At 31.1% G+C, this 14,822-nt stretch overlaps 1 protein-coding gene across 1 annotated transcript; it reads right to left on the minus strand.

The window, feature by feature from the left end:
• Positions 1-1,006: 1,006 nt before the first annotated feature.
• On the minus strand, positions 1,007-13,927 carry LOC134689972 (deleted in malignant brain tumors 1 protein-like). Its single transcript, XM_063549942.1, has 10 exons — positions 13,750-13,927; positions 12,031-12,169; positions 11,320-11,507; positions 10,384-10,522; positions 8,928-9,115; positions 7,993-8,131; positions 7,122-7,312; positions 5,248-5,386; positions 4,267-4,463; positions 1,007-1,395 (listed from the first exon to the last, which is right to left on the minus strand). The coding sequence occupies exons 1-10, from the start codon at positions 13,925-13,927 to the stop codon at positions 1,007-1,009; spliced, it is 1,887 nt and encodes a 628-aa protein (XP_063406012.1).
• Positions 13,928-14,822: the final 895 nt, after the last annotated feature.

A 14,822-nucleotide genomic window follows, 5' to 3' on the forward strand; every position in this document is an offset into this window, starting at 1 on the left:
TCCATAACGGTCAACCAACTCGTGATGACGTCCGTAAAATTTGCAAATGGATGGACTTAAGTAGTCTTTTGTTTATGCTGTTTCTACTTGGCTGATACAAATCAACGACGCAATACTGGAATATAACCGAAAATGCTTGCCAACTGTTTTTATAAAATAAGTGGTTAGAAAAAAAAGCAGAATACGAAAATACTAAACTCCAAGGAACATAGAAAAGGGAAAGTTCCGAATCAAATGACAAATCAAAAGCTCAAACATATAAACGTATTGACATGATTGATAACAACTGTCATATTCCTGACAAAGTATATGCATGTTCTGGTGTAAAAAGAATGATGGATTAAACCTGGTTGTAAAATTAGACAAATTCTCACTCGTATGAGAGTCGCATTAAATTCCATTAGTTATATTGAAAACACTGTGTGATCAAAACAAACATATATTTATCGGTAAAAATGTCAAGAATAGGAGATACTCAGTTAACATTGTGCGATGAATTTATTCACTATAAAAGCAAACACATATGCAAATAAGAAACACATAATGGCATATAGACAAAGTATAGTAGCAGAAGTTAAAGACAATAATACACAAATTTGCCATAGTATAATAATTCAATGACCATATTTTTAACTTTGTTTAAATACAGAGTCACGTCATAGATGGATAAAAAAAAATGTAAAAATGCATATATGCAAAACGCATCAACATCAAAATGAAAGACAAGAATACAAAAATGTTTACGATAACATACAAACGGGATGTATAAGTAGAGCCAGTTCAAATGTATAAAAAACATCAACAGCCATATAGAAAAGGGCATTAATTTAGCAAAAACAAAAATACGCGAATTATCAAAGAACCGTCATAACAAAATGACGAGAAGTACTATAACCGATCTATAATAAATGAATATCAACAATAAAAAACATACTAAAGAGTAAAAGTAATATCCATAAGGACAAAAACAAGAACGGTCTCAATATTCGATTTCCTATTGTTTGTTTTATGCAACTGATGCAGCTATATCCAGATGAGCATTACCCATCATACTTGATTCAGGAACACTCGAGTCTTCGTTCTCGAAAAGTTCGGAGTAGTCATAAATAGTGTCATATACATTATATATGCCAGGCTCTGCCGACACTGGATCTTCCAGTTCTCCACTTGGTCTTCTAGTTCTTGCTGGAGATTGATTGTTAGTTTCTTCGTAGAGTCCTTCAGTTCTTGGCGGAGATGGATTGTTAGTTTCTTCATAGGGTCTTCCAGAGTAATGCCGTCTACACCAGCATATCAGTAACAAAACTACAGCACCAACTATAACAGCAGCAGCACCAATTATAACGACTACAACATCACTAGTTGGATGTATGACATTATCACGTGGTGTGACACCTGGGGATAAGAAATTAATGTTTGTGTTATGCTGTTTTGAACATATATAATTGACATTTCTGATTTTGAGACTATGAGTTTTCTTCTATCAATTCAATTCAATTCAATTCAGAATATCGACTGATGGCATATAAATGTTGCACATAAATGTTCTGTATCTTCATAATTTTGCAAGTTCATTTTCATTTTGTGTTGGAGCAAATGTGTTTTTCGAGACAGAAAATGTTCCTGTTTTTCCCATAACATGTAAAAAGGTCATACCGAACTACAACCAATTAAACACTGAACAATCCTGATGCATTTGTTAGTGGGCTAAAATTGAATATAATGTACAGGATATCCCTAATATGAGAATTAAGTAAAATAATAAAAATATCGAACTGCAAAGGCAATTCATAACAGAGAGTCATTTACACTACAAAAGACATAAAGTCTGAAAATATTATTTTTTGTCTTAATTTGCATGAATATTCTCTAAAGGTATGAACTATGTCTTAATTATCCTTGAAAAAATCTCATTTTTATAAAATTGTATGAATTTATCTTGACAAATTCTTGACATTAAAGTTCTGTCTTGAAATTACTCGACATGTTCTCGACATTCTGATTTTTTCTCAGTATGGTTTGATAGTTTCTGAATATTTTGAATTGTGTCTTAAATTTACTTGACAATTCTGAGTTTTACAAATCATGATCAATATACATTGTATAACTTTAGTGTGCATTGATACGCTGCGAAGGAGTCTTTAGTGCACACAGGATTTATAGCATGCCACTAAGGCCTAGCTCTGGTGCTGTTACGTGCAATTTCGTTTCATTTTATGGTAGATATTGTTATTCTGTGCATGTATTTCAAATTGTATACAACAATATTTACAAAGAAATGAGTTATTGACCATTGATTAGCAAGTGACTGTTTCCTTGATATGTCGAAAATCAAATAATCGTTGTACACGTGTCAAATTACATAACAGATCAAACACAGGAATCCTGCTATCTGTTGTGTATGATCGACAACAATAGTAATGTTTGATACTCACAAATTAACTGTTTTTGAAATTTTATTATTTTTCTTTTCAGAATTAGAAAGTATTTTCTTAAGCGTGTGTAAACCGTTCGAAATCGTCAGACGACTTCTCATTTGAGTTTCGATTTATGATGAATTTTACCGTTATTTTATCATATTTAATATTCATTACATTTCTTTCAACTTTTGTCAAATGTTAATTTTTTGGTTTGCATTTTTGCATTTTCGCTGATTATCTTGCAATTATAGTAGATATATAGATACAAAATCAAATATCAAATGTGATTACAAAGACATGATATGTGAAAAAAAATCATCGAGGATGAAATTTCAAGTTGATTCTGTATATGAGTTATACTCTTTTCAAAATGAGTTTTATCATGTTGTAGCTTTTAACTTTTATCTTAAAAATTATAATAGTACACATGCACCTTAAAAATGTGATATGCCGATCAAGATTAAACTCTTCATATACATGATATACTGGTGTCCTTCTATCGTTTAAAGACTATAATAGTTATCAAAGGTACCAGGATTATAATTTAGAACGCAAGCGGCGTGTTTCGTCTATTTAAGACTCATCAGTGACGCTCATATCAAAATATTTATCGATCCAAACGAGTTCAAAGTTGAAGAGCATTGATGATCCAATATTCAAGAAAGTTGTGCCAAATACGGCTAAGGTAATATATGCCTGGGATACGAAAATCCTTATTTTTTCGAAAATTCAAACTTTCGTTAACAGGAAATTTATAAAAATGACCACATTATTGATATACATGTCAACACCGAAATCATAACAAGACCTAAATTACTCATCAGTGACGCTCATATCAAAATATTTATAAAGCCAAACGAGTTCAAAAATGAAGAGCATTGAGGATCCAATATTCAAGAAAGTTGTGCCAAATACGGCTTAGGTAATCTATGCCTGGGATACGATTATCCTTACAATTCAGACAAATGTTACATTTCCGATTAGTTTACTCATTATTAGTAGACGTTTGAAAAAAAAAACATGTGTTTGTTAACTTCTCCGTTTTCCTCAGTTTTTGCGAAAATAATGCACGTTTTCCACTCTTGTTCAAATCAAATATCCGCTGTAACTTTGTTAAAACCGCACTTTAACTCAGTTTTGTATCGAACGTTACATCAACAGCTCTGACAAAAATGAAAAAGAGAGACTGGATATAAATCTAATTTTTTTTTTCTGAAAACATTCGACCACTTAAAAAGTTATGATAATTTGGACAATGTTTGAATAACGGCCTAAAATACATTTCCTTTCAAATACATTGCCATTTCAAATATGTCTGTGTAAATGTTCAATTTAGTCATTGTCGTGTATTGTCAACTTCAATACCATAACCATTCAAAAATGTTTCAGTACATTTGCAAACAAAAATACCAGCCTAATGATATAAAAAGATATAGTTCCTTACATTTTCTAAATCAACAAGAAACATGCACGTGTTGTATGAATTAAAACCACAATTACGCGAACAGTCAACACGCTTTCTTTAAAAGTACACTTCGAATAACTATAATGACTTTTATTTTGAAAAAAAACGCTCTAGTTAACAACATATTACAAAACTCTAAATGGTTTTTATTTAAATCTTTGTTTAAAAACCTTTTTAATTAACGCACGATCAACTATAAATTGTTTGCACTGCAACATACTTTTTTTTAAATGTAAGAAGATAACAGAGTTTAGAGATTCAGTCGGATGATGAAATTGTCACAACACATCGATGAGTAACTTAATTGAATATTAAGGAAATTTATCAGTATACCGATCCTGCTACAATTGCTTTGAACGTTTATTTTTACCAACATCATACCTTCATCTTCCTGATCCTCTGTTGAACAGTTTAGAAAACAATGTACTCCAACATCTTCAGAGTGACGACAGTTTGATGTATCTTCATTGTAGATGCAATTCAGTAATCTTTGTTCTGAACCCGAGCACTTAACCTCATTTATCCAAATTGGGCCGTGACCATCCTGTATCAGCAATTTGGGTTGCATAATTCCAGAACTATATATAATGTAATAACAAATAGAATAAAATAATATAAGTTAAGATGTGTACAAATTTCCGTTCAGTGAGTAATATTCTGTCAGACACTTTTGTTATTGAGCTGAATAAAGAGGATCATGTATACAACTCTTCGTACACTGACATTTGGCCTATATAGCAAAAATATTCATACAATGACCGAATTGATTTTGCATGAAGGCACGACTTGTTTTATAATTTGTAAAACGCCTCTGCACCTACTTATGGATAAAAGATAAATATTGTTTTTAAAATTGACTCTCAAGTGTTCATAGTTGAATCATTCTTAAAAGTAATGAAAGATAATTTCCTTAAAATTTATGAATGAACATAATCAATTAAATACATTACATTATCGGGAGACGTCATGAAGTGACAACACAAAATCAATCAAATGTATCATGTTTTGAATTTCAAGCGACTCTAATCATGTCATCTAGTAATAATTGATGACTATAATACATTTTTTTAAACTTCTAGTATGTCATGTTTTGTCATCTCTGAAAAGTTTATCGGAACTAATTTTATACAATTTTATTTTCTTTCGTTTTAATTTTTATTTAATCAGCTTTCATAGTTGTATTGTATTGCTGCTGATTGACCGTGTTTGTTTTAAGCTCTTGGATTAATAAAATGTGTAAACTCCTTTGTTGTCAAATTCTGATGTCAGATAAGACTTTACAATCGTTGATTTCTGTACAAATAGAGATAACATATCCGATATGGAATAACTTGTGTTTTGGGCTTTAAACATAGTACACACCAATAGCCGAGCTGCCTACATGCTACTTCTGCATCGATATTCTCAAAGTGATTATCACAGACTGTTCCCCATTCACCTTTATAATGTATTTCTAGTCGTCCTTGATGCAAAGCATAGCCATTAGCTATACGCAAACGACCTGTAGAGAAGAGTAATGCATACTAGTTATTGCAAATTTTGTGAGAAGTGTGAGTGTATAAAATAAATATTTAGTTTCCTCCACTAAAATACAACCAGACAATCAAGCTCACCCTCAGTAAAAAGTGCAATTGCATAAATACCTAACTCTGAAATGGAAGTGGCAAACTAAAAAAGATCAAACACATCAACTGAATAGATAGTAAATGTCATATGTCTTCTTTTGAACAAGTAATTTCTTTGTGGATTAAACCTTGTTGTAAAGCTAGCTGAACCCCTCTCTCATGTACGTTCGTATTGCTTAGTATTTAGTTTTCTATGTAATGTCTTTTGTTCTATAATTTGTCTATTTGGTTTTTTTTTTATTTTTAGCCATGGCGTTGTCAGTTTATTTTTTAATCGATGAGTTTGACTGTCTCTCTGGTATCTTCAGTCTGTCCCTCCTGACGGTCAAATTCAATTCCATATTAGTTTGACAATGATGTGTTGAATAATCAAAAAAAAAAAAGACATAAAAGGTATTAATTTAAAAACCGTTGTCAACATTGTGTAATGATCAAAAATATCACAAAAAAGACAAATATAAATACATACAGACAAAGCATATGAGCAATAACAAAAGACAAGAATGCAACAAATTAACATAGCACAACGACACAATAACAGGATGTACAAGTACTGAGCCACGTCAACTGGATACTGCCATAAATAGTATAAACAGTAAATAGAATGATATGCTAATGTATTTATTCATATTTTCTTAGTGTTATATATACAATTTATCCTACACACCAGTTGTTAGTTCGAGCCTCGCTTATGCACTCGGCTCTAGTCTTAATTGATTGGGATTGCCAGTTTTCCTATTGAAAGTCCATGGTTTTTCTCCGGGCACCCTGGCTTCCTTCATCATTTAAAAGCTATCCGCCAAGAAATAACACATACGTGGTGCTACACAAAAAATATCATTTTTTTATTTCTAATGATATTCTTACAGTTTTTTTTTATTCTGCATCAATAGCCTTGTGTTCTGCAGCACTAGTTTTATTGTGAATTTTGTGTTTTGTGTTTTGTGTAGACTGATATCATAAATTCTAGTTTGATATCTGGTGGATTGCTTATCGTTTCAAATACATACAATGCAGTTGATGAAAATAGTGATGACGGATTTCAATAACATAATCTCACTCGCTACGTTAATTGTAAAATACAATGTACAGATATGTCAATCAAACAATATCATTATAAAAGAAGTAAAACAAAAACTACTGCGATCATTTTGAAATGATTATATGGTTAAATAAGTCTTTGTTTTAATTTGACTACGTTCATAACAAAAAAATATGTGCAATATTTTGTTGTGCAATACTTATAACAATATTGTAAATCAATAAAAAAAATAGCCGTATACAAATAAATAAAATAGGTTATTAGAAATTAAAAAAATGTATTTGTATAGGTATACGAAACAACAAACACAAAACATTTGACCTACTTGTAGCTTAAACCTGTGTCAATTTACTTAATTAACAAATATTAGCAATTTTGTACTTAATTGAATGTATACTTATTCCATTCTTTCCTTGTGCATTCCACTAAAAATATAGGAAAACATGCAAGGGAAATATATTTATACATGCACGTTTTGTTGAAGTGTTTTGCACATTAACAATTTCCTTTACAAAAAAGTATTTTGCACATGTTTGCAATGCGTAAAAAGTTTGATCTGAATTTCATACCTTCATCTTCTGTTGAACAGCTGAGAAAGCAATGGACACCAACATCATTCCAGTAGTGATCACATTGTAATGTAACATTATTGAAATTACAATCCAGTAATTTACTTTCTGAACCAGAACAATTTACGTCATTTAACCAAATGGCACCTTTACCATGACGTATATGATTTGCGGGCTGCATGATTCCAGAACTATGAATACATAAGACATAACGAGTTAGATAATTTTCATAAATGCCCTTCCAGAAATTTGTATTCTGAACTCTTAAGTTTCTGTTGAATGCAGAAGAAACATTTGTACACATGTTCGTATAAAGAAAATGTTGTCTAATAACAAAATGTCCACAGTATAGACAAGTCATTTTTGCATGATTGATATATTGTATATGTGTTTAATCGACTTTTGATTATTTCATTTAGCATGTTAAGTGTTTTTGTGCCAAAATTACTATTGTTTTTGTTTTGCATTTTTTTGTTGTGAAAACAAAACTAGAATAGCATTCATTAAATGCTTTGATGATGAAATCACAAATATTATATCATTCCAATGTCATAACAAGAATGTGTGTTATTCTTGATCATGCTTTAAAGATAAGTTTTAGAAACCAACTGAGACATTGTGTTGTTTAGTTTTAATTTGATATCAACGGCTTTCATATTTCCACTAGCTAACTGCTGACTAAATATTTCGATTGTGTTATTTCAAAACTTAACAACTTTAATTGAATATCAAATCTTGTTTTACAATTTCATCTGGCAAAAAAGGACCTTAAATGCTTGGATTTACTTTTTGAATTTGAACCTTGTGCATATGAACCATATAGAAATGAATAAAATTATGATGAACACACTATCGTTCTGGTGATATTTACCAATATCCGAGCTGTTTACATGCTACTTCTGCATCAACATTCCCAAAGTGATTTTCACAAACTGTTCCCCATTCACCCCTATAATGAATTTCCAGTCGACCTTGATGCTTAGCGTAACCAGCAGTTATACGCAAAATACCTGCAAAAGAAAATGTTTTATAAGTAAGATGTTGGTCATGGTAATACCTTTCTTTTACTAATCAATTAACTTTAATTATTAATTAATTGACTGTCCCTTTGGTATCTTTCGTCCCTCTTTTTTAGCTAAAACGCGCATATTGTTTTAGGCAGTTTCCTACTAAATTGACACATAATTCGAACAAATAATCTACATGTACCAGTATCCCCTATTATAAATGAATTGGTTTTACAGAGCCATATTTATAGATTACCGTTGGTTATCTCAACGAAATTGACTTTCTCTCTTGAACTTGTACGGCAAAGAAGAGAACATCTATCGAGTTGAGATAATTCGTGTATTGTTTTTTTTTTAAATATGACGTTTGTAGTTGCATTGACAACTGCACGTTTGTCCTTACTTTCTTGTTAGAATTTTCATATCACTCAATTGTGTTGAGAAACGTAGTAATCAGTCAATAAAATGAAAAGAAATTTTCGTAAACTTACGGTTAGCTGTTTTTTTATTAAGTGTACAATGTATTATCGAAACAGGCCATTTCAAATAAAAAAGCAATCACTAATGCAGTTCTCTGAAAACTGTCAGTTTATGGGTTCATCGGGGTAACCAATAACTTGATGAAAGAATTAAAAAAAAGCCAGGAATTTTGCGAAGACCAATAAAATATAGAAACATGACATAAACAGAGGTTTTGGTAAGGTTATTATTTTGCATCCTACATGTGTAATATTTATTTATTCAAGACATTTTTCGTTGAATTTTAACCATGCATAAAACGTGTGTTTGTCCTTCATACCTTCATCTTCTGTTGAACAGTTTAGAAAGCAATGGACACCAACATCATCCCAATGATCACACTGTAATGTCACATTATTAAATTTACAATCCAGTAGTTTACTTTCAGAACCAGAGCACTTTACGTCATTTAACCAAACGGCGCCATGGCCATTCTGTATAAGTTTTGCGGGCTGCATAATTCCAGAACTTTTAATAAAAAAAGACATACAGTTAGTGAATATTATAACGTTTCCGTTATGAATCTATATTTAACAAAGAACATCAATAATTCAGCTCATTTAACAAAAATGGTTTAGCAGAACATTCCAACACCTGGTTGTACACATTACACGCACAATGTTGCCCACATACACGTATACATAGTATATGTGCTTTAACAAACTTGCAAATACTCACTAAAGAATATGAATGCGGAAATGCAGATATTTTGAAAATGATGTTGATTGCCACAAACTTGCATTGTGCAGGATCACGTCTATAACATTTGTTTTCGAAATGCGTTCCTGATGCATCCACAATTGATGTATCAATGGATATGGTATTATTTTAATGCATTTAATATACGGGTTTTATCATAAAAGTATGTTTTTATTAATCATGTCATGCAAAGGTTTAAAGATACCAATTTAAATAAAGGCAACAGTTGTATACCGCTGTTTGAAATTCATAAATTGGTAAACAAAAACCAATCCGAGTTTCAAACTAAAACTCAGGGAAACGCATCAAATATAAGAGGACTACGACACAACAGAAACACAACATTACAATGTATCCCACACAGACACGAATAGAATAACAATTGCCATTGTCTGACTTGGTGCAGGACATTTTAAGATAAAAATGGAGGATTGAACCTGGTTTTGTGGAGTGCCAAACATTATAATGACAACTTTAAATAACAGGACTACCATACACATAAATAGGAGAAAATAAAGGACAGAGAAACAAACGATTAATGGCTAAAACAAGGTACCTGGTTAAAAAAAAATTCCCCAGGCTTGCCACGTCCTCGCAAGACTAACCAGCGACTACCTGATGAAAAAAGTTTAAAAGCCAGAATAAGTACAAAGATGAAAAGCACTGAAGACCACAAGTTCTAACTAGTGGTGACCAATACGGCCATGGTTATCAACCTGGGACAAGCACATTCTTTAATATTATTTAGAATTTAGAATAATACATACTTTTGCAAACAATAAATTAACAAATTGACTACAAAAAGATAATAAATAAATGAAGTGGTGACTAGATACAGAACAAAAACGGATACATTATATTCACCACCTTGTTAGCCCAAATCAGTGTTACGCTCAAAGTGAAAGAGTTTATAGAGAGCAACTGAAACTATGTATGTGGTTCGTTGCAATAGTGAAGTCAAAGATTCTCATATTTTCACTATCTCAGAGCTGCCTTAATCCTTGAAATGTGTGATTGTGTTTAAACCTGATACAAACCAATATCCCAGCTGTCTACATGCTACTTCTGCATCAACATTCCCGAAGTGATTATGACAAACTGTTCCCCATTCTCCTCTATACTTAATTTCCAGTCGTCCTTGATTCTTAGCGTAACCTGGCCTTATACGCAAATCACCTTAAACAAAATTGATAACATGAAGGTGTTTGTCTCTTACATACTTTTTTATTAATACATTAGAGAAAATGCACAGGTTTTTTTCCGAAAGTCATACTTAAAACGCAACAGTAGTTGTTTAAGAACAGCCCCAATGTTGTCAATATGGGCATCAAAGTAGGGTAAGTAGCTTTAAACAGAAAATTTAAAAAAATGAGTGTGTTATAAGATTTGACATGATACTATATTTTAGATTGACTTGGTTAACACGTACAAATTGGGGTTTGTTTAAAACCAAAGTGCGGTTTCGAAGCCGAGCAAAACTATCTAAATAAGTATAAAAAATTCTGTTTTGAAATTGTTTCGCAATTATATACTTGAAAATGTATTTCACGGAAGAAACCGAATAGTTTCTATTTCCAGTAACATAAAGCAGACGGTTTCGTTCTGGATTTTCTCTAACACCTCTACTTAGTTTTCCGTGTTTTAGATTTTTGGCGTAATTTACGAGTTTCGGAATCGAATCACTTTTTTGCGATTTTTTTTATATAAACCCCAAACCACTTTTAGCTTAATATGATTATATATGTACAAATTCTTAGAGCATTTTTTTACAAGTATTATAATATTCAGCTCTCATTTTACTTAACATAACCACTTATACAAATTCAATTGAAATCGTGAAAATTATTGCCAAAAAAGTGCATAATGGATGTATGTCAATAACGTAAGATTGTTTGCATCAAAATGAATACCATTACTGGATAGTATATTTCAAAGGTTAACAATGCTTAACACGTTTGGTTTGACGTTCATACCTTCATCTTCTGTTGAACAGTTAAGAAAGCAATGGACACCAATATCATACCAATGATCACATTGTAATGTAACATTATTGAAATCACAATCCAGTAATTTACTTTCAGAACCAGAGCAATTTACGTCATTTAACCAAATTGCACCATACCCATGGTTTATCAGTTTTCTAGGCTGCATTATTCCAGAACTAAAAATAGATAAAAAAATACACAGAATTAGTGAATACAAGCTTCGTTTCAGTTACGAATCTATTTTGTACAACGAATTTCAAGATATCAGTAGAATTCAGCTGAACATTCCAACGCTTGTTCAAACACATTACAACAAAATGTTCCCTATATATTACACATATACATATCCTTTGTGGCTTAATAAACTTGCATATACTCCCTTAGAATGTGAATGAGGAAATACAGATATTTTATAAATAAATGTGTTTGTCATAAACTTGTCTAATGCTGAACCACGCCTAATTTTTTTTTTTTTTTTCGAAATGCGTTTATGAAGTATCCACAAATTATGTCTTATTGAATTTATTTTCATTTTAGTTTATATTATAAACGGATTTTATCAAGAAAGTATGTTATTCGTTATCATGTAGTTATTTATTAGTTTAGTTGCAATATTCTTGTCACAGATTTTCATACTTCCACTACATCAGTTCTGCTTGAATGCTTTTAATGTGTTATTTGGTTAAACATGATACAAACCAATATCCGAGCTGTCTACATGCTACTTCTGCATCAACATTCCCGAAGTGATTATGACAAACTGTTCCCCATTCTCCTCTATACTTAATTTCCAGTCGTCCTTGATTCTTAGCGTAACCTGGCCTTATACGCAAATCACCTTAAACAAAATTGATAACATGAAGGTGTTTGTCTCTAACATACTTTTTTATTAATACATTAGAGAAAATGCACAGGTTTTTTTTCCGAAAGTCATACTTAAAACGCAACAGTAGTTGTTTAAGAACAGCCCCAATGTTGTCAATATGGGCATCAAAGTAGGGTAAGTAGCTTTAAATAGAAAATAAAAAAAAATCGAGTGTGTAATAAGATTTGACATGATACTATATTTTAGATTGACTTGGTTAACGCGTACAAATTGGACTTTCTTTAAAACGAAAGTGCGGTTTCGAAGCAGAGCAGAACTATCTAAATAAGTATCAAAATTTCTGTTATTGAAATTGTTCGCAATTATATATTTAAAAATGTAGTTCACGGAAGAAACTGAATAGTTTCTATTTCCAGTAGCATAACGCAGACGGTGTCATTTCTGGATTTTTTCAAACACTTCTACTTATTTTTCCGTGTTTTAGATTTAAGGCGTCATTTGCGAGTTGCGGAATCGAATCACTTTTTTGCGATTTTTTTAATTTAACCCCAAACCAGTTTTAGCTAAATATGATTATATATGTACGAATTCTTACAGCATTGTTTTACAAGTATTATAATATTCAGCTCTCATTTCACTTAACATTACCACATATACAGATTCAACTGAAATCGAGAAATTATTGCAAAAAAAACTGCAATATGGATGTATGTCAATAACGCAAGATTGTTTGCATCAAAACACATACCCTTACTGGATAGTATATTTCAAAGGTTAAGGATGTACACCTCTGAGGAGCCAAAAATTTCTAGAATTAAACTTTTTTTCTTAACCTGATTTTTAGGTTTATAAGACTGTAACAAAACAATTGGTGAAGAAAAAAACATATGATGGTGTGCTTCTTTTTTTGCTACGGCCCTTTGAAAATGCCCAATTTTGATGATTTTCTCACTTTTCATCAATTTTTACCTATTTTTGGGCTATTATCGTGAAAAAAATCACAGTTCCACAATTAAACTTTTGTTCATACTTTCCAAAAAGATGAAGTGGACCAATCTGAATAAATTTAACTTACAAAAACTATAGGTAGGTGTTAATATAAGAAAGTTTTATCATATTTTGATGTTTTTTTGTGTAAAATTTACCATACTGCCAATTTTGTATTTTTATGATTTTTCTCATTTTAAAGAACAAAATGCATATTAATTCAACTTTTTTGTTATAAATGATTGAAAAAATACATATCTAAGAAATTTGAAAAGACCAAAATGAGATGGGATGTATATTATTCTTGTAAAATCATTTTTTTGTATCCCTCACCCATTTTCTCAAAATTTTGACTAAAAATACTGACTTGAATGGTCGTAAAATTTGAAAACTGGATTATTCAAAAACCGTTCATGGTAAATACACAATTTTTTCACAGAGTTATGTTTGATTATAATATTTTTAGAATTCATTGATATTTTCCACTTCTATCATATGTTTTGGAAATAATTTAAGAACGAGATTTCAACGAGACTGAACGAGACTGAAAAGTCAGAAGAATACATCCTTAACAATGTTTAACACGTTTTGTTTGACGTTCATACCTTCATCTTCTGTTGAACAGTTAAGAAAGCAATGGACACCAATATCATACCAATGATCACATTGAAATGTAACATTATTGAAATCACAATCCAGTAATTTACTTTCAGAACCAGAGCAATTTACGTCATTTAACCAGATTGCACCATATCCATGGTTTATCAGTTTTCTAGGCTGCATGATTCCAGAACTAAAAATAGATAAAAGATACACAGAATTAGTTAATATAAGGTTCGTTTCAGTTACGAATCTATTTTGTACAACGAATTTCAAGATATCAGTAGAATTCAGCTGAACATTCCAACGCTTGTTCAAACACATTACAACAAAATGTTGCCCATATATTACACATATACATATCATATGTGCCTTAATAAACTTGCATTTACTCCCTTAAGAATGTGAATGAGGAAATACAGATATTTTATAAATAAATGTGTTTGTCATAAACTTGTCTAATGCTGAACCACGCCTAGATTTTGTTTGTTTTTCGAAATGCGTTTATGAAGTATCCACAAATTATGCCTCATTGAATTTACTTTCATTTTATTTTATATTATAAACGGATTTTATCAAGAAAGTATGTTATTCGTTATTATGTAGTTAATTTATTAGTTTAGTTGCAATAGTCATGTCACAGATTTTCATATTTCCACTACATCAGTTCTGCTTGAATGCTTTTAATGTGTTATTTGGTTAAACATGATACAAACCAATATCCGAGCTGTCTACATGCTACTTCTGCATCAACATTTCCAAATTGATTTTGACAAACTGTTCCCCATTCTCCTCTATACTTAATTTCCAGTCGTCCTTGATTCTTAGCGTAACCCGGCCTTATACGCAAATCCCCTTAAATAAAATTGATAACATGAAGGTGTTTGTCTCTGACACACTATTTTTGTTAATAAATTAGAGAAAATACACAGGTGTTTTTTTTTTCTCCGAAAGTCAGACTTTAAACGCAACAGTAGTTGTTTAAGAACAGCCCAAATGTTGTCAATATGGGCATCATAGGAGGGTAAGTAGCTTTAAATAGAAAATAAAAAAAACGAGTGTGTAATAAGATTTGACA

This window comes from Mytilus trossulus, chromosome 11, assembly GCF_036588685.1.
Source record: "Mytilus trossulus isolate FHL-02 chromosome 11, PNRI_Mtr1.1.1.hap1, whole genome shotgun sequence".
NCBI lineage: Eukaryota > Metazoa > Mollusca > Bivalvia > Mytilida > Mytilidae > Mytilus > Mytilus trossulus.